This window comes from Dreissena polymorpha, chromosome 13 (assembly GCF_020536995.1).
Source record: "Dreissena polymorpha isolate Duluth1 chromosome 13, UMN_Dpol_1.0, whole genome shotgun sequence".
In the NCBI taxonomy this organism is placed as follows: Eukaryota; Metazoa; Mollusca; class Bivalvia; order Myida; family Dreissenidae; genus Dreissena; species Dreissena polymorpha.
Genome location: NC_068367.1, coordinates 23,651,785 through 23,676,925, shown reverse-complemented (window position 1 = coordinate 23,676,925; position 25,141 = coordinate 23,651,785). Strand labels below are relative to the sequence as shown.

General features: G+C 35.3%; 1 protein-coding gene across 4 annotated transcripts in view; it reads left to right on the top strand.

Annotated features, from left to right (window-relative positions):
• The window catches only part of LOC127854485 (putative phosphoenolpyruvate synthase), a 67,819-nt gene extending 44,826 nt beyond the window's left edge, over positions 1-22,993 (top strand). For all 4 annotated transcript variants that reach the window (XM_052389543.1, XM_052389540.1, XM_052389542.1 and 1 more), the window contains 7 exons: positions 1,658-1,729; positions 2,434-2,525; positions 3,263-3,341; positions 8,320-8,368; positions 18,348-18,424; positions 19,942-20,119; positions 20,555-22,993. In XM_052389543.1, coding sequence (XP_052245503.1) covers positions 1,658-1,729; positions 2,434-2,525; positions 3,263-3,341; positions 8,320-8,368; positions 18,348-18,424; positions 19,942-20,119; positions 20,555-20,610 — 603 coding nt within the window. In that variant the 3' untranslated portion in view covers positions 20,611-22,993. The remainder of the gene's footprint in view (positions 1-1,657; positions 1,730-2,433; positions 2,526-3,262; positions 3,342-8,319; positions 8,369-18,347; positions 18,425-19,941; positions 20,120-20,554) is intronic.
• Positions 22,994-25,141: the final 2,148 nt, after the last annotated feature.

The window sequence follows — 25,141 nt, the reverse complement described above, 5'->3', positions numbered from 1 at the left end:
CATTTTATGTAATAGCGTCCCTCAAGTCCCTTGAGAGGGTAAAACAAATTCACAACTGTTTATCATACTGTCAAAACATCCATTGTTTAACCACTTTTATAGACAAAGCATGCACCAATCCCTGGCACATTGCGCAAAGACCCTACAAGAATTACAAGTGGTTGTAGTGTCCTAAAAATTGGTATCTGGACAATCGTTTCCCATGGACAATTGTTCCAACTCTAATTTTGACAAGACAGACAGTCATTCTTATGTTATTTTGACAACAACGACAGTCGTTCCTAAGCTGTTTTGAAAACCCATACAATCATTTGTATATTATTTTGACAGACAATCATTCCTAAATTATTTTGACAACTCAGACACTGGTTCCTGCATAATTTGTACACCCCAACAGATCAAATGGTCAGAGCAAGTCAGTGGCAAAACGTATGCGAAAGAATACTGTTAACCACCAACAAACATTTTGTTTTGTGTGGCTGTATTTAAAGCATGTTGATGGTCCAATTCCTTCAGAGTGTTGGCCAACCAATTTGTCTTGTCCACTCGGATTATTGTTTTGAAAAATCATTGTTGACTCCTTTACATCCAGCTGTATGTATGGATGTACATGTTTCTTTTCGTTTTTGTTTTCTTTCATTTGCATAGTTTATTGTGTATATACAGGGGTATGTATATAAATGTAAATTGTGCTCATTAACTATCTGTACATTCGTGTGCATAACACCCTAGGTACAAGTTAAATAAAGAACAATATTTCAACTTCTTTTGGGGTTCTCATGTTTTATTTTATTTGCAAAATTGGATCTTTTTCCAATAAATGTAATTTAGGAACAAATGTGCAGGATAGGAACAAATTAGGAACCATTTTTTGGTGTTACCATATAATGTAGAACGATTGTCCGGCTGACAAAATAATGTAGATTGATTGTCCAGGTTGTCAAATCAATGTAGAAACGACTCTTGGAGTTGTAAAAATAACATGGGAACAACCGTCAGCCTTTTCAAAATTAACCTATGAAGGATTGTCCTTGGGAATGATTGTCTGAGATTCATAGAAAATGAAGCATCCTTTTTAAAAATCCATAAAATATGACTACCAAACAACAGGTAATTGGTTATTGACAAAAACATGTTTCAGATGAGTTTTGAGCAAAATTAAATGGTATTGATTTTTTTCAGTTAAGATTCAAGTATTGTTTTTAAATGTAAGTTTATCTTCATGGAAAGTCTCTATGCACTTCAAATCATTACCAGACTAACGGACAGAAGGTATCATTAAATATGCAGTGTTATTGTATAGGCAGCTAAATTGAAGATTACAAGTGTGAAACAAGTATACTGTGTACCTTGTTTAAGAGTGTCAACAGGTGAGCAAATAAACTGGATACAATTATACTGAAACTATGGTAAGGTGCTATTGTTATCCTCAACATATACTTCATTTCGCTGCAATAAACAATTCGTATTGTGTATATGTAGTTACACATACTGGAAAACTTACAAAAGGATTTTGTAGGACACTTAAATTTTATGTTTGCTACAATCACAAAATCCACATAAAAATAGTGTCCCACAAATGATAATGGTTTACAGTTCTTTTGAAAACTGTGAAAAATCAAAACAAATAAACCAAAAAGTTTTCACTATGTTTCAGTCAATTGCTGTCGAGGCTGCAGACAGGTTCAAGCAGGCCTACTGGAGACTTGCTGACATGCTGTTTCTTGAGGTACCTCATACATCGTCCCTTGTCATCAAGATATATGTATGCCCCACTTTTGAAGAAGTCCTCATATAGCACTGTCAGTCTGAATTTCTGTGCAAAGTTTCTTGTTACAGACATGCAATGTATTAATAGATAAAAAAATAACTTGCCTATATTCTCCACCATCATTAAATTAGGTGTAGCATGTAACAACTGTCTATCTTTTTTAACGGTCAAGGAGGCAGTTAGAAATCAAAGGTTCAATTAGGCCATACGATTTTAAAATTAAATTTGGAACAAATGTAAGCCATCTTAAGTGAAGCGATATGTTCCATGTAAAGACCCTCTCCTTATCTCAAAGTTCAAGGTCACACTTAGAGGTCAAAAGTCCAATTTGGCCATAAAACTGCTTGTAAATTCCTGTCTCAGCTATTACTTTGTAATTTATTGATGGATTTTAAAATAACTAGGCACAGTCGCACATATGCAATCCATCATGCGATGACATTTCTTGAGTAATTCTTTTTTTCCCTACTTATAAGATTTAGGTCACACTTAGACTTCAAAGTTTAAATTTTACCATTTATAGCTTTTCCAGCCTGCAATTTTTTCCTTCATGATGCAACTTAAAAATAACTCACCAATTATGGCCACCATGAGGAGAAGGCAGTTAGTGTATAAAACCTGTAACCCTACCTCAGATGCTTTATGTGACCAATGTTTTGCAGGGCCGACTGCCTGAGAGAGAGCTGATGTTCTACCTGACACACAGGGAGATAGGGGAGCTAATCCAGACCAGATCAGCCAGGCTTGTCACCAAGTAGGCGCCCTTGTTGAATTGGTTATTAAAGTCTGAGTACTGTTGTTTCATTGTAACAATTGTTCCTCTGCATAAGGGTAAGTTTTATGCTTAAACCCTTTCCCACTCAGAGGCAAAGTGGCAATAACTGAGTAACTAGCAGTCTGTTCAAGTTGTATGCTGTTTGCTACTCATCAGTATCTAAGTGTTGGGAATGAAGCCTTTAAAACTTAAATCTAGTAACTTAGAAATGTCTTTAATTATATTTAATTTTCTAAAGGACTACAAATACATCAAAATACGTATCTAAGTGGTAAAGGGTTAAACATAACAGTATTTATTATTGAAGACAAACATTGCATGTTGTGCATATTTTTCTGTTCTGTTTAATATCTATTTCTCTATCCATGCCTGCATGTGTTAGATACAAATCTCAAAATCTCATTTAAAAAGCTCTTATTTTTGAGTACTGGATCAGAAATTTAAACTTTCCATTAAATAAAGTGGTCTCCTAACCCTTTCCCACTCAGAAGCAAATGAAAACGGCTATGTGCTAACAGCATAAAAACCAGAACAGACCGTGAGTTACTCATGCGAGTATCTTAGGGTTGGGAATGAAGCCTTTAAAACTTTAATTTGGTAAGAGAAGTCTTAATTTGAAATTAACTGTCTAAAAACAACAAATGCGTGAAAATACATATCTAAGTGGTAAAGGATTAAGAGCTTTGTGAATATTGATCCCTGTTTGATCCCTGTAGGGCTGTGAGGAGACGCCGACTGCAACCAGTCCAGTCAGAGCTGGAGTTCCCCAGGATCAGTGTGGGGAGACCCGTCCCGGTAGGTCATCGCGTCCTTGCACATATGTGCATGAATATGGGCTTTGTACTGTTGATTCTCTTATTTTGTTGTATCTTTTCACTTTGCTGTGGATTCATTTTTAGCTCTACTGGCCGAAGGCCTGAAGAGCTTATGTCATGGCGTGGTGTCCGTCGTCCGTCAGTGCGTGCGTGCCTGCGTTAGACTTTTTCTTGTTTACGCGATAAAGTCCACAGTTTTAATCTTATTCTTTTCAAACTTGTACAGTGTCTTCATATTAATGGAGACTCGAACCCTATTGAAAATGGGTTACATCAGAGTAAAAAGTCCAGAATTATCTCCCCTTGAATTTGAGAAAATTGTGAAATAAGGCTTGTTTACGCAATAAAGTCCACAGTTTTCATCCAATTATTTTCCAACTTGCACACTGTCTTTATCTGAATGATGAGTCAAACGCTTTTGAAAATGAGCAATATCGGAGTTATAAGTCCAGAATTATCTCCCCTTGAAATTGAGAAAAAAATATAATTTAATTTTTTAATGTGATAAAGTCCATAATTTTCATCCAATTCTTGGCAAACTTGCACAGTGTCTTTGTGTCAATGAGGACTCAAACCATTTTTATGCCCCCTTCGAAGAAGAGGGGGTATATTGTTTTGCACATGTCGGTCCGTCAGTCCATCCGTCTACCAGATTGTTTGTCCGTCCGTCCACCAGACGGTTTCCGGATGATAACTCAAGAACATTTAGGCCTAGGATCATGAAACTTCATAGGTACATTGATCATGACTGGCAAATGACAGCTATTGATTTTTGGGTCACTAGGTCAAAGGTCAAGGTCACAGTGACTCGAAACAGTAAAACAGTTTCTGGATGATAACTCAAGAATGCTTAAGCCTAGGATCATGAAACTTCATAGGTACATTGATCATGACTGGCAGATGACCCCTATTAATTTTCAGGTCACTAGGTCAAAGGTCAAGGTCACAGTGACTTGAAACAGTAAAATGGTTTCGGGATGATAACTCAAGAATGCTTATGCCTAGGATCATGAAACTTCAAAGGTGCATTGATCATGACTGGCAGATGACCCCTATTGATTTTCAGGTCACTAGGTCAAATGTCAAGGTCACAGTGACTCGAGATAGTAAAATGGTTTCCGTATGATAACTCAAGAATGCTTACGCCTAGGATCATGAAACTTCATAGGTACATTGATAGTGACTGGCAGATGACCCCTATTGATTTTCAGGTCACTAGGTCAAAGGTCAAGGTCACAGTGTCTCAAAACAGTAAAATGGTTTCCGGATGATAACTCAAGAATGCTTACGCCTAGGATCATGAAACTTCATAGGTACATTGATCATGACTCGCAGATGACCCCAATAAATATTCAGGTCACTAGGTCAAAGGTCAAGGTCACAGTGACTCGAAACATTAAAATTGTTTCCTGATGATAACTCAAGAATAATTAGGCCTGGGATCATGAAACTTCATAGGTAAATAGATCATGACTGGCAGATGACCCCTATTGATTTTCAGTTCACCAGGTCAAAGGTCAAGGTCACATTGACAAAAAACTTATTCACACAACGGCTGCCACTACAACTGACAGCCCATATTTCATTCATTGTGTGTGTGTGTCCAAAAACTTTAACCTTGGTTAAAGTTCCTTGGTTAAAGTTTGATAACTTTTGGAATATTGAAGATAGCAACTTCATATTTGGCATGCATGTGTATCTCACTGAGCTGCACATTATGAGTGGTGAAAAGTCAAGGTCAATGTCATCCTTCAAGGTCAAAGGTCAATTATCATTGTATTTTTCTTTCCTAAAACTTTAACCCATTTATGCCTAGTGGACTCTTACAGCAAAATTGGATCAATTTATCATGACTGGCAGATGACCCCTATTGATTTTCAGGTCACTAGGTCAAAGGTCAAGGTCACAGTGACAAAAAACGTATTTACATAATGGATTCCACTACAACTGACAGCCCAAATGGGGGGGTCATACATGTTTTACAAACAGCCCTTGTTTAAAAAGAGCAATATCGAAGCAATAAGTCCAGAATGACTTCCCCTTGAATATGAGAAAATTTTGAAATCCCGCTTGTTTACGCAATTAATTCCACAGTTTTCATCCGATTATTTCCAAATTTGCACAGTATCTTTATATCAATAAGGACTTGAACCCTATTGAATATGAGCAGTATCGGAGAAATAATTGCACAATAATCTCCCCTTGAATTTGAGAAAATTCTCATTGTTTGCGCGATTAAGTACACAGTTTCCATCTTGTTCTTTCCAAACTTGCACAGTGTGTATAGCAGTAGAGCGATTCAGGCCCTAATGGCCTCTTTTTTAAATTGTATATGTTATATTATATATTAGTATAATAGGGTATATTTTTATGTAACCCACCACATAAGTGGGGGACATATTGTTTTTTCCCTGACTGTTGGTTTGTTGCTTTGTTTGTTTGTTAATGCAAACTTTAACATTTGCCATAACTTTTGCAATATTGAAGATAGCAACTTCATATTTGGCATGCATGTGTATTTCATGAAGCTGCACATTTTGAGTGGAAGGTCAAGGTCATCCTTCAAGGTCAAATATCAAATATATGGGGACATAGTGCTTCACAAACACATCGCTTGTTGGATCTTAAATTTGTGGATTTCTTTTCTTATTTTGCTGCAAAAAGAGAGCCTTATGTTGCTGACCTAAAACTCAAAAGTACTGATATGTTCTGTGCAGCTTTTAAGACGTTTGCTATCCCAGTTTAGAGAGAAATCAAAATATTATGAGAAAATATGCTTTGAGCAAGTTGCATAATGATTTGGATTGTTAATAATATTGCACATAATACATTTAAGAAATAATTACTTGCCTCCAGTTGATCATATGTTATGATTGATAAATTACTTAGACGGGGCCTACCGGTATTTAGATCCCCATTATCAGAACAAATTTGGTAGAGGACCATCATATGAGATAACAGAGGAAAATAATGTGAGAGTATTCACTATATGATGTGAGGCCATTTCAACCAAGAAGTATGATTTGAACAAGTTACATTTTTAGCTTGACTATTATATATGAAATATATAGTGGAGTCATTCTACTCACCCTGGCGTAGGCGTTAGCGTTAGTGTGCAAATGTTAAAGTTTTCGTACTACCCCAAATATTTTCTTTGTCCCTTGACATATTACTTTCATATTTTGCATACTTGTTAACCAACATGACCCCAACCTATAAACAAGAGCAGACAACTCTATCAAGCATTTTGTCATAATTATGGCCCCTTTTCCACTTAGAATATGCAGCAAATGTTAAAGTTTTCGTACTACCCCATTTATTTTCATTTCCCTTGACATATTGCTTTCATGTTTTGCATACTTGTTTATCAACATCACCCCAACCTAAAAACAAGAACAGACAACTCTATCAAGCATTTTGTCATAATTATTACCCCTTTTATACTTAGAATATGCATATTATTGATAAATCTATGTAAAAGTTTGCGTACTACCCCAAATATTTCCTATATCCTTTGACATATTGCTTTTATATTTTGCATACTTGTTAACCAACATGACCCCAACCTATAAACAAGAGCAGACCACTTTATCAAGCATTTTTACATAATTATGGCCCCTTTTACACTTAGAAAATTGAACATTTTGCTTAAATTGCCATAACTTCTTTATTTATGATCACATTTTATTATTACTTTGACAAAACAACACTTACCTGAATACCACAATGGATTTCACCCAAACAATACCCCACGCCCCTACCCAGAATCCCTTCCCCCCCCCAACCTCCCGCCCCCCCCCCAATTTTTTTTTAAACATCATCTAATAAATTACACCCCCCCCCCCACATTACACCCCCCCTCTCACCCCTTCCCCCCCTACCCCCCCTAACCCCCCCAATTTTTTTTAAACATCATCTAATAAATTACCCCATCCCACAGTATACCCCCCTCTCATCCCCCCTTTCACCCCCCCCCTACCCCCCCCTAAATTTTTTTTTTTTTAAACATCATCTAATAGATTACCTCACCCCACATTTTACCCCCCTTTCACCCCCCCTATTTTTTTTAAACATCATTTAATAAATTACCCCACCCCACATTTTACCCCCTTCTTACCACCCCCCTACCCCCCCCCCCCCCCCCAATTTTTTTTATTTTCCTTTTTTATTTTTGAAAGATCGTCTAATAAATGACCACACCACACATTATACCCCCTCTCAACCCCCCCCCCTCCCAAAAAATAAATTTGTTTCCTTTTTTATTTTTAAGATCGTCTAATAAATTATTGAATAAGAACAATTTCCCCATGATGGCTTACGTTATAATGTCAAGCACTCAAACAGTTGAGCGCACTGTCCTCTGACAGCTCTTGTTGACTCTTGTGGTTTTTAGAGATGAAGATTTATGAAGTTTTAATTTTAAAAATATAATCATAGCCTTGGTGACCTTTTTTTGCAATTGATCATAATTATTTGAAAAACTTTGAATAGGGTCACCCAAGGATAATTCCTGTGAAATTTTCAAATCTGTTTAGGTGTACAAGAGGAAAGGGCGTTAGATGTTAAAGTTAACACACGCACACCTTAATCTTAAACATACAACAGGCATAGAATTGTCCTAATATCTCCCTGTAAGCAACATTTGCTCAGGTGAGCTTAAAATGGAAATACACTTTTGTTAGACATTTTAACTTATTATTGATTTGACCCACACATATGAGTGACTGTTGAATACTATGGGTTTCACATTATTACATGTATTTCGATGATTGGATGAATAGAGTATAATGGTTATTATTGATTAAGGTTTTACAGATATTACTGGTAGCACTGCCTCTCAATTTTATTACTTCTGAATTAAAAAATACCATTCATGAATGTTTGAACTACAATGTACTATTATTTCATACCTTTTGGGGGTATCATTTATGGACATGGGTTGTTGTTTTTCTTTTCAGATTGAGAGGAAATCTTTAGAACAAAGACAGGCCACATTTACATTAAAAGGTAAACTGTTTTTTCTGATTATTTACAACACCATTAATTGTATGTACAGCTGTTTGATGGGTGTTCAATTAAATTCAGACAACCAGTGTTGCAATATAGGTACTTCAATGTGCTTATCAGTCTATTTAAACTTATATAATATTGTGAAGCACACTACTTCCTCTTTTCTTGAATGATTTACTTGTTTCATGTTTCATCATCATGAAGTACAGATATGAAAAACGCAATTTTCACATGCTGAGATCTTTATGTTTATGAGTTTTTGCTCAATATAATATGTGCTCTTGAACTATGCTTGGGTTCAATTTCTGTGTCTTAAGTGTTTTGGTGATTATATCACGTTTAAGACAAAACAAATAGTTCTTATTGTTTATGATTGTAAATGAACATTTTGACTTCCTTGTTTTTTTTTAAATATATCATATTGTTAAAATTGAATCTATTTAATCATGAAAATTTAAGTAAAATGCGTTATGTTGAGTTGATGTTTTAGCTCACCTGAGCACAACTTTGTGATCGCCCTTTTGTCTGTCGTCCGTCGTTCGTCGTCAACATTTTGCCTTGTTAACACTCTAGGGGCCACATTTATTGTCTGATCTTCATGAAGCTTGGTCAGAAAATTTGTCCCAATGATATCTTGGTCGAGTTGGAAAATGGGTCACATGAGGTTGCAAACTTAGTCAAATTAAAGAAAAAGCTTGTTAACACTCTAGAAGTAATATTTATTGTTCAATCTTCATGAAACGTTGTCAGAACATTTGTCCTAATTATATCTCAGCTGAGTTTGAAAATGATTCCGGTCAGTTGAAAAACATAGCTGCCAGGGGGCAGGACAGTTTTCCTTATATTGTTATAGTAAAACCTTGTTAACACTCTATAAGTCTTATTTTTAGTCCAATCTTCATGAAACTTGGTCAGAACATTTGTTCTAATGATATCTCGGCTGAGTTTTTAAATGGTTCCCGTTTGATGAAAAACATGGCCGTCAGGGAGGGGAACAGTTTTCCTTATATGGCTATAATAAAACCTTGTTAACACTTTAGAAGTCACATTTACAGTCTAATCTTCATGAAACTCTGTCATAACATTTGTTTTAATAATAGCTCAGTTGAGTTTGAAAATTATTCCGGTCCGTTGAAAAACATGGCCACCAGGGGGCGGGGCAGTTTTTGATCCTTATATCGCTATAGTTAAACCTTGTTAACACTCTAGGAATTATATTTATAGCCCAATGTTCATGAAACTTGGTCAGAACATTTGTGCCAATGATATCTCAGCTGAGTTCGAAAATGGTTCCAGTCCTTTGAAAAAAATGGTAACCAGGGCACAGAGCGGTTTTCCTTATATGGCTAAAGTAAAACCTTGTTTACACTCTAAGTCACATTTATATTCCAATCTTCATGAAACTTGGTCAGAAAATTCATTCTAATACATGTAATAGCTCGGCTTAGTTAGAAAATGGTTCCGGTCCGTTGAAAAACATGTCTGCCATAGGGCGGGGCTGTTTTCTTTATGGCTAATGTGAAACCTTGAAAACACTCTAGAAGTATCATTTTTTGTCCAAATCTTCATGAAATGTGGTTAGAATATTTGTACCAATAATATCTCAGCTGAGTTCAAAAAATGGTTACGGTCCATTGAAAAATATGTCTGCCAGGGGGGCGGGGCAGTTTTCCTAATATGGCTAAAGTAAAACCTTGTTAACAACTCTAGAAGTAACATTTTTTGTCCAAATCTTCATTAAACTTGGTCAGAATATTTGTCCCAATAATATCTCAGCTGAGTTCCAAAATGGGTCAGGTCTGTTGAAAAACATGGCCGCCCTGGGACGCGGCAGTTATCCTTATATGGCTATAGTGAAACATTGTTAACACTCTAGAAGTCACAATCATATTCCAATATACATGAAACTTGGTAAGAACATTTGTTCTTATGATAGCTCAGCTCAGTTTGAAAATGGTTTCGGCCTGTTGATAAACCTGACAGCCAGGGGGTTGGGCAGTTTTCCTTATACCTATATGGCTAAAGTAAAACCTTGTTATTACAAGTGCAACAAACATATTTTTGCTTTCTGAAAGCCTTTTATTTAATATTCTCCAAATTTTATGTAGTAATATTGATTTCACAGAAAATTACTTAGGGGAGAAACAACTGTATATAACTTGAATTGTGTTTGTCCTCCATTCATGAATGCATGGCTTGTAAGGAATGCACTCTTATCTCTCCAATTGAACCAATTCAGCCACCTGCTTATCAGCAACTAATTAATTCTCTGATACGGTAGTATTTTGAACTCCACCATCCCAGACAAGTTTAGTTCCTTTGGGTCTCAGGTGAGCGCCTAAGAGCCCATGTCCCTCTTGTTTAGCTCACCTGAGCACAATGTGCTCATGCATGGTGAGCTTTTGTGATCGCCTTTTGTCTGTTGTGCGGCATGCGGCTTCAACATGTGCCTTGATAACACTCTGGAGGCCACATTTATTTCTGATCTTCATGAAATTTGGTCAGAAGATTTGTGCCAATGAAATATCTTGGACGAGTTTGAAATTGGTTCCGGTTGGTCGAAAAACATGGCCGCCCTGGGGGCGGGGCATTTTCCCTGACATGGCTATAGTAAAACCTTGTTAACACTCTAGAGGCCACATTTATTGTCTGATCTTCATGAAATTTGGTCAGAAGATTTGTATTAATGCTATCTTGGACGAGTTTGAAAAGGGTTCCAGTTGGTTGAAAAACATGGCCGCCAGGAGGCGGAGCTTTTTTCCTTATATGGCTATAGTAAAACCTTGTTAGAACTCTAGATTCCACATTTATTGTCCGATCATCATAAAACTTGGTCAGAAGATTTGTGGCCAAGATAGCATGAGTTTGAAAATGGTTCCAGTTGCTTGTAAAACATGGCCGCCATGGTGCTGGACATTTTTCCTTATATGGCTTTATAGGCTTTAGTAAAACCTTGTTAACACTCTAGAGGCGACATTTATTTTCCGATCTTCATGAAACTTGGTCAAAACATTTGTCCCAATGATATCTTAAACGAGTTCGAAAATGGTTCCGGTTGGTTTAAAAATATGGCTGCCAGGGGTCGGGGCATTTTTCCTAATATGGCTTTTGTAATACCTTGTTATCACTCTAGAGGTCACATTTATTTCCGGTCATTATGAAACTTGGTCAGAACAATTATCCCAATGATATTTTGTACGAGTTTGAAAATGGTTCCAGTTGGTTGAAAAACATGGCCAACAAGGGACGGCATTTCTCTTTTATGGCTATAGTAAAAAATTGTTAACACTATAAAAGTCACGTTTATAGTCCAATCTTCATGAAACTTGGTCAGAAGATTTGCCCAATGATATCTTTATAAATATAAAGTAAAATTTCAAATACAAATATTGTTGCTGTTTTCTCCATTCTGATAAAGATTATGATGATTATGAAGCTTGGTTGGCGAATAACAGCAACAGACATGTTTATGCTGTCTGAATAATCTTTATTAAATATTCTAGAAGTTTAATGTAGTAATACGTACTTATTTCGAAGAAAATTACTTAAGGGAGAATTTTTGTCATAGTTTGAATTGTTTTTCATTCAAATCATGAATGCACACTTAATTACTCCAACTATGGCGTACCATGAGGATCTAAAGTAATAAATTCTTCCTTAGGAAGATATCAATCTTCCCAAGGAAGATTTAAATATTCCTTCAGAAGATTTATTTATTCATTAGGAACAATTAAATCTTCCTAAGGAAGATATAAATCTTCCTACGGGCGATGTAAATCTTCCTTTGGAAGATTTAAATCTCCCTAAAGAAGAATTCGTGACTTATGACCCTTTTAGCCGCGTCATCTTAATTATTCCTGTGCATTTTGAATTCTGCCTTAGGAAGATTTAATTGTTCCTACAAATGTTATAGCCAATCAGGGTTCTGCTTAAAATAACAGCCAATCAAAATGCACGTTACATTTCACGCGCGCTATTATATCTTCCTATGAAGATGGTACTTTTCTAAAAATAACTCGCTTTTGCCAATAACATAATTGTTTTACGAACGAAATTTGGTTTTATTTCTAAGAACATTTTCTCACGTAAAACGGTCTTAGATAATTTCTTTAAAAATGGTGTAAGCAATGTTCTTGGAAGAAAATGTTAGAAAAAAGTTTCGAAATGAAAAATAGTAAGAATTACGAAATACTATATTAAATATCTATTTCGTCTGCCCAAAATCAGGGAAGGTTTGGAAAAGGACAACCGTTTCCCCTGTGATTTTGAAATGCGGTATGACAAAAGCCTATTTGCGTTGCAAATAGACTTAAAATAAGTATCTTATTCCATAGCGCTTTCGATATAAATATATGAGTTAACGATTCTCCAGTGCGAATGCACAATAGAACCATTGTCTTGTTAAAACCTTCTGCCACAAGAAACAACTTCACGCTTATTTAAGCCATGTTTTTTAGACTGGCGCTTGCGGTGTTTATGACATCGACGAAATTGTAAAAATTGAAGTTAACTTTTTGGCATTCAGTCTTGATTTTATAGTTATGTTTCGTTTTATTTTTTGTATTTATTTATTTACGCATATTTAAATTGTGTTATAGACTGACACCCGTGATATTCATTATATCGATGTAATAATACAATATTAAAATTTGCAGTCAACGTTTTGCATTCAGTTTTGTGATGATTTACTTACGTTAATTAAAATTGTGTGTTATAAAATGGCCCTTAAAATGTTAATTATACCGATTTAATGTTAAAATGGTTAAAATGGAATTTAGAATTTTGCTTTAAGTTGTTTTATTTTTATTTTTATAAATTATATGTCGTTTTTATTTATTCCATAGGGCTGAAGAGTATTGAGTCGCCTTATCCAGTATGTTTCTCGAATATTCCTGTTTCATCTGAGCATTTTTTATTAGCTTCAATACAGGACCAGACGATATTATCAAACGTGTTATCATGTTCGCTAAAATGTGCTGCAACGGGGAATCTGTTAAATTTACGTGTTCTCCAACCAGATCTATGCAAGTTTATGCGTTTGCTTAAAACATTTTTGTCTCACCAACATATTGTTTGTTGCACACATTACACGTCATGAGGTATCATGCATTTGCTGTTTTTCAGTTGTGTGTTCCCTTGATGGACGTAATGGTGCCTGATTTACTCTTGAATGTTTGTGTTGGTTGCAATATCTTGTATGTTTGGCAACGAGCTTTGTTGCATGGGACTGACTCACCTGGGACATTTTTTACAGTTTCGGGTGTTACTTTGGCACGCACAAGTATGTCCCTGAGACTTTATTGCCTTCGGTAGGCTATAACAGGCCTTTCATGGAATATTTTTTGTAGTTTTGTCGATGTCATGATTTTGGACAAGTGGTTGTCAATAATTGCAGACATTTTGGGCAACTCTGGATGGTAGGTGACTACAAAAGGAATTATTAAATTGGTGACCTTTGTTTTGTATATAAGCAATTCGTCCATCTGTAGTGCGCTCGCTTTAGCTAAAGCCTGGGCAACAATATCATGATCATCGTCGTATTCCATCCTACGAAGGTATTGAACTAGCTCTTGTGTTCTCAATTCAAAGGCACCTTTCTGGGTGCATATGCGTCTAATACGGATTGCTTAACTGAAAGGAATATTTCTGCAGCAAAGCCGTGGATGGCAGCTGGATGGAAGATGGTATTGATTACTAATTTACTATCCGTTGGTTTAGAATATAGGTCAGTCACACGGTGTTTCACTTCAATATCAAGGCATACGTGTTGTTCATTCGATGCTTCACTTGTAAATTTTATAGAGTTGTGGAAAGTATTGGCCTGTTAAAGGAAATCATTGAGTTTTTCATGACAATAACACCACTGCATGTCAATATCGTCGATGAAACGCAACCAACTATGTGGTTTCAATTCAACCAACGTGATGAGTTGTTCTTCAGGATGTCCCATGAAGACGTTCGTATGGAAAGCCTTATATGTCAAAGAACCTATATATCATGTCGATGTGACCTTATATTATGTCAATACGTCATTATATGAGGTGCATTTGTCAATATATTATGTCAAGCCACCCTTACATTGTGTCAATATGTAATTATATTGGGTGCATTTGTCAATGTTTTGTGTCAAACCATCCTTATATTATTTCAATCTGTCATTATTTTGTTTGCATTTGCCAACACATTAACACATTCCCTAATGAAACGTCGGTTTCTTTTAAATATCATTTATGGTATAGACGGCATACACATTTGATCAAAACCGTTCAAAACAATGGTGATGTGAACACTTTATGATCGCTATGGAACGTTAGATTATTGCCATATTTAAAACTACTTCACCACCATTCAAACACATGCCTTAATATTTGTTGCATTTTTGCTGATCGTAAATGCAAAAAAAAAACAATCAATTAAATAAAAGCATGGTCTGGGGAAATCCATTATGCCTTGCGTCGATAATTAATACAGAGTCAAACAGCTTTTGATTTGTATACTGATTCATAACATGCGTGGAAAAGCCACCTAAATGTCAAGTGTTTGATACATGTATCACATAACTTGAACAGTTTATATCTGGGAGACAACACATTGAATGCAATTAAAGTTAATTTTAACAAGTCGTCCAGGGTAGTTAGTGGAAAAATAGTGTGTCTATTTTTGTTTCAATTAAGTGATATTTATTGCTTAATAACATGGTTTGCAGTATATACATATGTATAGCATGAATAATATTGCGTGTGCATATTCAAAGGTAGAACTCAACGAATTTGCAAATTCGTGCTTTCAAAACGCCATATATGACAATACATCACATTCTTTCGAGGAACAACGGTGTGCATCTTTTATTTGTTTAATGCACTTGATCATCAACAAAGGTTTACATTGTATCATATCATATTATGCATGTATGCATTTGTTCGGAGCCAATATTCCAACTGCCAACTGTTTCATTACTTACCGTACAAAATGTAGACAATATAAATATAACTTACGTCGTGACGTTTACTTTTGTATTTACGAACAACCGGCAAGTATATTAGATGGTCATTATTATATTATTTTGTGTTTAATGAACGTCAAATAAACCCATTTAAGTACGTTATATATACTGTGTTAGGTATACCCTACTCTCACAATAAATGTGAGGATAACATTGCAAACCAATACCTATATTTCCCCATCGTACATGAATATATCAGATACTTGACGAAGATAAGAACGCGTTCTGACGTCTGCCTGTAAGTGTCGTCACACAAATAAAAAATAATTGTCTCGTGACCAACATAAGGTAACATGTTAATATGTTCTTCACTTTCACCTAGCATAATCTGTTCTTTGTGTATTTTTTCAGTAACCTTCGTGTATTCTCGACGATACTTTGTGTACTAAATCCAGTTTTAATGTAATATTGAAATAGTTGGTTGCATTGTGTTGTTTTTCTATTTTTGGTTGGAGAACTTTTAAACACGTTTGTGCTCATAATGCAATTCTGGCCTGGCCGAAGCTACATGGTGTAGTATGCGGCGGTTGAATAGCAAAGACTTCGTTGAGCTTTACAGATCAAAACCTACACATGTCGAAGATTAAGGTGTTTGAGAATTGAAAGAGTACCTAGGACTTTAAGTAATATGGTTCACGGCAAGACATGGTTTTGGTAAATCTTGCATTTCGGTTAGCCATATAACTAACAGTTTTGTGATTCATATTCTTTCAGTAAGTAATGTTAATACTTCATACTGATAAGACCAGTGTGCAAAGTGTACAGAAGTACTGTCCGAGTTATGCAAGTCGCATTTTATTTAAAAAACAAATACTTCTTAAAGTTAAACAAATATATGCGATGTTCAGATTTATAATCAGGCCCTTATTACACGCCATTTAATTACTATATTGTACCCAAAAACATATGAGACTTCAATACGAAGAAATCAAATGTAATCTCTATAACAGGTTAGGCACTTTGCACGGTATACGTACAGCTTTTTACGTTATATATATGGATACACGTATGTTATATACCTGAATGAATATGCTAGCTTTTTCCACACAGGGTAAGAAAATACAGTTAAATTTACACAACATATGCCGGAATCTTTTCAGGAGAAATAATTCCTATGATGTACTGCGACTTTCAAGGTGTCGACCCCAATTTTACACAGTTTTATATATTTAGAGTTGAATAATGTGTGATACAGTCATTTGTTTCATGTATTATATACACTTTTTTAGGATGGAAACCCACATTTTTCACCTGAATATATAAATACAAAATATTCCTACATTGAAAGTTCCCTAAAAGGGTTCAAATCCAAACGCTTTGAATTACTGTTCATCATCAAATACCCCAGTGGTATTTGGATAAAGAGTGTTATCCTGTCTGTCTGTTCAGTTATTTCATTTGGTTTATATACTAATTATACAATTGATGGAGTGTACTTTTTCCGTTCATCTGTCATTTCATCATCGAATTTGAAACACAATAATGGTCTAGAAATCTTGCAAAAGATACGATCATGCGATGGAGTAGGTTTGATTTTATAACATGATTACTTTGATAAATCTCGTACTCACGAACTATCGTTAGCATATTTGTACAGCTTTGCCAGCATATTTATGTTTCTAGTCCACAGCTAGCCCACAGTCCATGATTATATGACGGTACAGGTAATTACGAACAATTAAATCTTCCTTACGAAGAATTCAAGATTTGTAGGTAGACATAATAGCGCGCGTGAAATGTGACGCGTATTTTGATTGGTTGTTATTTTTAGTAGAACCCTGATTGGCTATAACATTTTTAGGAACAATTAAATCTTCCTAATGAAGAATTTAAAATTCACAGTAAGAATTAAGATGACGCGGCGAAAAGGGTCACAAGTCACGAATTTTAAATGTTCCTAAGAAGGAATTCATGACTTTAGATCATCATGGTACGTCATATCCAACTGACCTTATCAGCTGCCTGCAGAGCAGCAAACATCAATACACATCTCTGAGTTAACCTTGTTGTATTATTTTAAGATCAGCAACTTGATACCTCGTGCTATTTCTTTGATGTATGGCACCATGGATAAGAGAATATATATTTTTTTAGGCACGCTGTCAGAATTTTGTTGTGTGATTATCAAAGATTTGTGTTTGAAAAACGAATTTATTGATTTTGTTATTGGAAATATAAATGCAAGGTGAGTCTGAAAATATTTCATGTTTGTTTAAAAACAAGGCTCTCAGGGGGTTGAAGTTGTTTTGTATGTCTACAGTTGTTAGTGAAACATTGTGAATACTGTTAGTCACATTTTTAGTTCAATCTAAATGACACTTGCTGAGTACATATGTTGTTATCATCTTCATTTAGTTTACTCAATTAGTTTTAATAATATCATCTTTAAACATGGTGACAATCTTTATGAGCATAATATTTTTTGGGCATGGTGAACTTTTGTGATCACCTTTTGTCCATTGTCTGTGTTTCGTTGTGCGTCATGAATATTTGCCTTGGTAACATTGTAGAGGTCACATTTATTGTCGGATCTTCATGAAACGTTGTCAGAAGATTTATCCCAATAATATATTGATAGGTTCAAAAATGGTTTCGGCTGATTGCAAAACATGGCCACCAGGGGGGGCATTTTTCATTATATTTAAAGTTCAAACTTAACAACACTAAAAGTCACGTTTATTGTCCTATCTTAATGAAACTTGGTCAGAAAATTTGTTTTAATGATATCTTGGATGAGCTCAAAAATGGTTGGGGTCTGTTGAAAAACATGGCCGCCAAGGGACCATTTCTAATTCATTCTTCATGTAACTTGGTTTTAACATTTTGAACATTTGTTCTAATGATATCTTGGGCTGCAATTATATATAACTCCCTTACATTTTTATTTAACTTAAATGTACCCTTGTTTTATCTTCAACCCACATATGCTTATAAGTGTACATAGATAATCTACTGAGTACATTCTGTGTGTAGGTATGCCGGTAAGCAGAGGCTGTGTACAGGGTACAGCTCGAGTCATCAGATCCCTCACAGAGGCTGATCAAATACAGGTACGGGGTATAAAAGGCAATGTGTCGAGCTCCGGGGAAAACAAAACTTAAACCATGTGTGTGAAGTATCATCCCAGATTAGCCTGTGATGTTCACACAGTTTAATCTTGGTCCACAGTTTAGGCTTTTGGAGAAGTTTATAGAATATCTAACCAACACTTTGATTTTCGTAAATCTGAACTTTAAAATTTGAATGCTGCTTACATTTAAACTTTTGTGATCGCCTTTTGTCCGTCCTCCGTCGTGCGTCTTTAACATTTACTTGTTAAAGCGATATAGGCCACATTTATTTCCAATCTACATGGAACTTGGTCAGAACATGTGCCCCAATAATATATTGGATGGTTGAAAAATATGGCTGCCAGGAGGCTTGGCGGTTTTCGTAATATGGCTGTAATAAAACTTGTTAACATTCAAGAAGCTACATTTACTGTCAAATCTTTATGAAACTTAGTCAGAACTTTAGTTTTTATGATATCTTGGATGAGTAAAATATAGTTCGGACTGTTAAAAAATGACCCCCTGGTGGGCGGGGCTTTTTCCTGGTGATGATGCTATATTTAAACCTTGTTGACACTCTAGAAGTCACATATATTGTCCAATCTTTATCAAATTTGTTCAGAACATTTGTTTTAATGATAGCTTGGCTGAGTTCAAAATGGCCATGGTTCTAAGATAAACTTGGCCTCCATGGGGTGGGGCGTTTTCCTTTTTTGGCTGTAAAGATACTTGTTAACACGCTTGGAGTCATATTTTAGTGCAATCTAAATTAAACTTAGTAAGAAAACTTGTATTACTATCTACTTTGTTAAGAGCGAAAATTCTTTTTATATGTTTATTTTTAAAAATTGTTTGCGCTATATTACCCAAATTAATTGGCCAATCTTCATGAAACTTGGTAAGAGAATTTGTACCAATGAAATCTCGCATGAGATTGAAACTGATTCATGTCAGTTCAAAAACACGTTGCACGTTTTCAGAGTAGTCTAGTTCTTTTGGTGTTCAGGTAAGCGCCATTGGGCTCATGACCCTCTTGTTTGAAGTATTAAGTTTATTGCAATTTATATTGATATTTAGGTTTACTGGAAAAAGGTCACAATGAGTGGCATGGTGAAATTGGTTTCTACAAAATATGTAGAGAATATGTTTACCTACGCATCAGGTCTATTGCTATGCTGATTACTTGGAAAAAGAAAAAATTTACTATTAATTTTAATATTAACATAATAAAGATCAATTTCGCTTTTTCTTGTTACATAAATTCCCTTCCCTTAAGTATCTAGACAAATCTTAGGAACATATTAATTCTTATCCTGGTTATACAAAGCATAATCTCGTATTACATTATTTAAAAAAAAGAGATAAAATATACAGAACACAGGGATGACCTTGCAGCAATTCAGTTTTTTTCCAAATATTTGGATTTTTGTATAGAAATCATTTTGTTTTGACAAGAATTTTGTTCCATTAATTTTTCAAACTTCTGTTCATAATGCAAAGCATGTTTGTTTTAACAGAAGGGGGACATCCTGATAGTCAGTTACACGGACGTGGGTTGGACCCCATACTTCCCGCTGATTGCAGGGCTGGTGACAGAACTAGGGGGGCTTGTGTCCCATGGTGCAGTGGTTGCCAGGGAGTATGGCCTACCCTGTGTCGTCAATGTGCCCAATGCTACCATACACTTGCTGACAGGTTTGACACGCTTTGTGTGTTGTTTCGTTTTGATGCCTCCTCGTTTCAGTCTCTCCACTGTGAACAATTCATACTTTTCTGCTCACTTTCTTGCCCTTTATTAAGTCTTCATGCTGTCCGCTGTTTAGTCTGAATTTCTCTTTCTTTGAAGTTTACTTTTTTAAATCTGATCATTTATTAAAATCCTATTTCATGGTTTTTAATAATTATTGATGAAAACCACTACTAACGCTTTGTAATTTTTACGATTTTGATTGATGGTTATAAATAAACAAAACTATTAATTTGCAACATCTTATTTTGTAAGTGACGTTTCTGTTTTTTGAATGTCATTCATAAATTAGTTTTCATATCTATGACAATTTGTGTAAAAATCTTCATTTTCAAAATTGAAACCAAGTCCTTTAAAAACCCAATTTTCTTTCTGTGTTGCAGGGGATATGGTACGTCTAGATGGCACAAAGGGCACTGTAGATCGCCTGGAATCTTAACATGGCAAAGCGGGTCCAAGTGAACTAGATCTCATTGTTGTATTAGATGAGCCTCATTCTGTATAAGCTGATCAGGGAAGACACTTTATGAACATGTATAAGGACCAATTTAAACAGAACTAGAATGAAGCTCATAGTATAGTGTGAATACTGTCTCTCACACATTTGTGCGTATGTGTGCAGATGTGTGACTTAGTCATATTATGCCAGTGATAGCCATACATGAGTGGCATTGTTTTTTATTTAAGTTTTGAACTATATCAATCAACTGTGATACATATTCGTTTTACCCTGTTATTAAACAAATCAGTATTATGTTTACATTTTTGTTGTTGTTAGCTGAGCAAACTCTCTTAAGTGCTGGAGGTGAGTAATTGTGGTCACCCTGTCTTGCATTCAACATATTTTGTTGTCACAAAATTACAGCTCCTGCTAAGAAAATCGCTACAAGTTAAGTCGAGATATAGAGGGAATATTTATTTGAAATAAATGCTAATTACTTGCTGATATGACTGGAAAGTGAGCAGAATTTTGAACAATTAATACAAGTACTAAAGGATATACGATGGCGAAAAAAACCTGTTTCTGCATGGACGTCGCCATCTTATTTGTCATGTGATTACATCTGTAACCGCTTCTTATCTTGGAAAAAAGTAACCACTGTAGAGGATACATTTATGACTTCGTGGAACTTGGTAAGAATGTTTATCCCAAAAATATCTGGGCGCAGTTCAATTCTGGATCACGAGTGTCTTAAATCTAGGTCACAAGGTCAAATTGTTAAAAAAACTTGTTTAAAGGCTACATTTCCTCAATCTTTATTAAACTTAGTAAGAATGTTTATCTTGACAATATCTAGGGCAGATTGTAATGTTTGTCAAGTGTGTCCAAAATCCAGATGATGGGTTAAAATTTTAGAAAAACATTGCTACAACTTAAGCAGTTGCTTTTATGATTCAATATTGATGAAATTTTTCCGAATGTTTATAACGCCAATATCTTTTTCGAGTTCAAATCTTGATCACGTGCATCCACAAACTAGGGCATCAAGTCTTATCATATTAAAATCTTGTAACCACTCTGTAAGCCACTACTATGACCCAATTTGTTTACCTTGACAATATCTAGGCAAAGTTTGAACCTTGGTCATGTGCGTAAGCCACTACTATTACCCAATTTGTTTACCTTGACAATATCTAGGCAAAATTGGAACCTTGGTCATGTGCGTAAGCCACTACTATTACCCAATTTGTTTACCTTGACAATATCTAGGCAAAGTTTGAACCTTGGTCATGTGCGTAAGCCACTACTATTACCCAATTTGTTTACCTTGACAATATCTAGGCAAAGTTTGAACCTTGGTCATGTGCGGCCAAAAATAAAGTCACCAATTCAAAATTTGTTTGAAACTTAAAACCACTCCAGAAGCCATTTTTATTACATTGTCTTGAAGAAACATGGTCATTATGGTTATCTTGACAATATCAAGTTCATGTTTGGATATGTATCAAGTGTGGTTAAGAAACTAGATCATCAGGTCAGTTTTCAATGATGTGTATGCCTTGAAGTCAGGTGAGCAATGTACGGCCATCACGGCCCTCTTGTTAATATTAAATCTCGTTGGGTTATAACATGATATTTAATATACATGTTTTATAATTATTATTATTATGTAAATTTTCATAATGTATATTTTTTAAATGCATAAATGTAATTAGTTTTCTGTGGACTATTTACATGATTATGTCAATACTGTTGCCCAGGGGTATAATGGAGTAAACCGGTATTTCTGTTTGTTTGTCTGTTTGTTATTGGTGTTGTATGTTTTGATTTTATTACAAACATACAATTTTATTTTCAACAGTAACGTATTGTTATAACGCAACGTGTACTGCATCAGCTTTTTGCATTTATTATATACTAGCTACTCTAGAAACATTATAATGCAGTTATTCTCTCTTGTTATTTAGAATTACATTAGCCGTCTAATACATTATGTTCTATCTGAATCAACGAAATCAAACAATGTCCTTAAAGTGTTCAGATAATTTGTATCTCTAGTTAAACTTTACATTTTTGAAACTCAAACTGTGTGTCGCTTGTATCATGTATCAATATCCATACTTATTCCAGAGCTGAATGCGGTGTGGGGGGGGGGGGCCAATTTTATGTGCCTATTGGATGTTCAATTCTTATTATTGTTTTTAAATAATGTAATGTTAATTAATGTGTTAATTATTATACGGGCTGATTTCATTTAATACCTCATGAATATTCGACATGGTTGTGAATTATTAGATGTCGTGATTATTGTTCTTTTGTTTGATAATTGATAATTATTTGAAATAAAGTGTTCATGATTTTTTTCAGAAGCGCTGGTGAACTGGTGGTTATTGTGCTTTTTGAATGATTATTGGTGAAAATTCGAAATAACGTCGTATTGATTTGATAAAAAATACAGGTGAAATAGTGTTAAATAATACAGTATTATGGTCATTTTCAAAGTAACGCCATGGACGCATATGTCTTGAATTTATTCAACGTGTACAGCTTGGCTTTAATGTAACTGTTCTACTTCATGTAGCAAATGAATAAATACTATGTTTCTTGCATAATTTAGGATTGAAAGGTCATTTTTATTTAAATCTATTGTATTTTCCTCGTCTACACATATTTCAGGGCATCTCACGATGTTCTCAACCATATGTCACCTTATATTATCGTAAAAACGTTAATTACCGTTAAATCCCTGTGACATCTGTGCAATCGTGGATTAAGAGGTTGACATTATGTCATGATAAGAATGTCATTATCATCAATTTTCGTACATTTATTGTTATATTTACAAATGCAACTTGCACTTTTACGCCGGATTTTGTGATCGCTTTGCGTATGCGCACTCGCATTTTTTTACTAGTCTGGCAGAGTTAATGCTACAACGTGTTTGTAGCTTCAGTCAAAATTATTTTAATGGCACTGCATTGGTTTTGGTTAGGTTAACACAGATTCCTACGTGTGCTTTCTGCAAAATCTGTACGGCCATTTGATTGGTTTATCGCAATACGATCCTTGGGCATATATGTATACGCATGTGTTTAAAATACTTGGAACGTTTGCGTCCGTATCTACTGTGCGTGTGTAACACAACCGGGTTTGCGGGAGGGGGGGGGGGGGGGGGACTTGCGCACTATCTGTACGTGTTTGTATTTCGAAGTTTATGAGGTCCAGCCGCGCACGAGGCTGCATTATATGAGGACCCGGAATGTGCCCCGGCACTCCTACCTAATTAAGTTACCAGTCTCACGAAAGTTAAGACACGAAATTTCGAATTAAAACTGCAATTTCCAGCAATTCATTTTTGACTGAAATATATTTTAATATCGGCGTGATCTCGGATGCAGATGCCGGAGTAAACCGCACCTGCCAGGTATGTTGACCACCTACCAAACTCACATGGGGATTGGACCCTTGTCGCATAAATGAGAAGTGCATGTACCAAAACTGTGCTTATCGAAATGCGCACCTCCTCCCTTCTGCTTTAACAGGAAAACACACGAGATGATAAGATGAATTAAGGATTCATAACGAATTCTGCACTATTGTTGGAGATTGTTGGATACAGTTCTTTAATGTTGTCAGGTGGAGCCCATGTAATAAGCAAAATCGCTTATCTTGATTAAAGCATTTTCTTGTCGCGATATTGATGGGGTTTGGGTTGAATCATTTAGAGCTTTATAAATGTTTGTTGTGTCGAAATAATATTCCATTCTCGTCTGGGAAGTAATTTTTTTACCGGACCTGCAACGACTGTTTTAAGACTGTAGGCACAACCGACAGGTTTAAGAAGTGATAATCAAAAATCTACGTTTAAACGGATAATATATCCGTGTATTTCGTTCGCGGAGAGGTGATGGTTAGTTTAATTTATGCTGCTTCCCTTAAATAGATTGCGAAAATGATGTCCGACCTTTAAAATGATAATAATGCATCTCAATCATGTTCCATGTCTTACGGCGCATTTATGCCACATGTACTTTTATCATACCACCGCATTGATATCTGCCTGAAATAACGTTGTCTGATAAAAAAATATATTATGGTCATTAGGAAGTTCTTATATCAGTCATGTGTGGAGGACGGTCATATAACTCGGAATCAACTATTAAGTATTCATATTTAGTAAAATCGAATCAGATTCAACAAAATTAACAATTTGATACCAAGATGTGACATATTTTAAACACAAAATGCATCACAAACAGCAAAAAAACATGTTTTTCCAAATATTAAAACGCGTTCTCATGACGTCATTATTAACGCGTCAAACAACAAAATTCATATTATTTCCGGCCCAAACTGCAGCTTTTTAGCGATGTTTATCATTATTTATGTAAAATCGGGGACGTAGAGGTATGATAAACAGAAAAACATGTTACTGCCTGATCTTTTTGTTATATATCAGGCTTTGCACGAATAAAATAACGGCTATATTATTCTATGCCTTGCCTGATATGTTCCAAAAAATCATGCA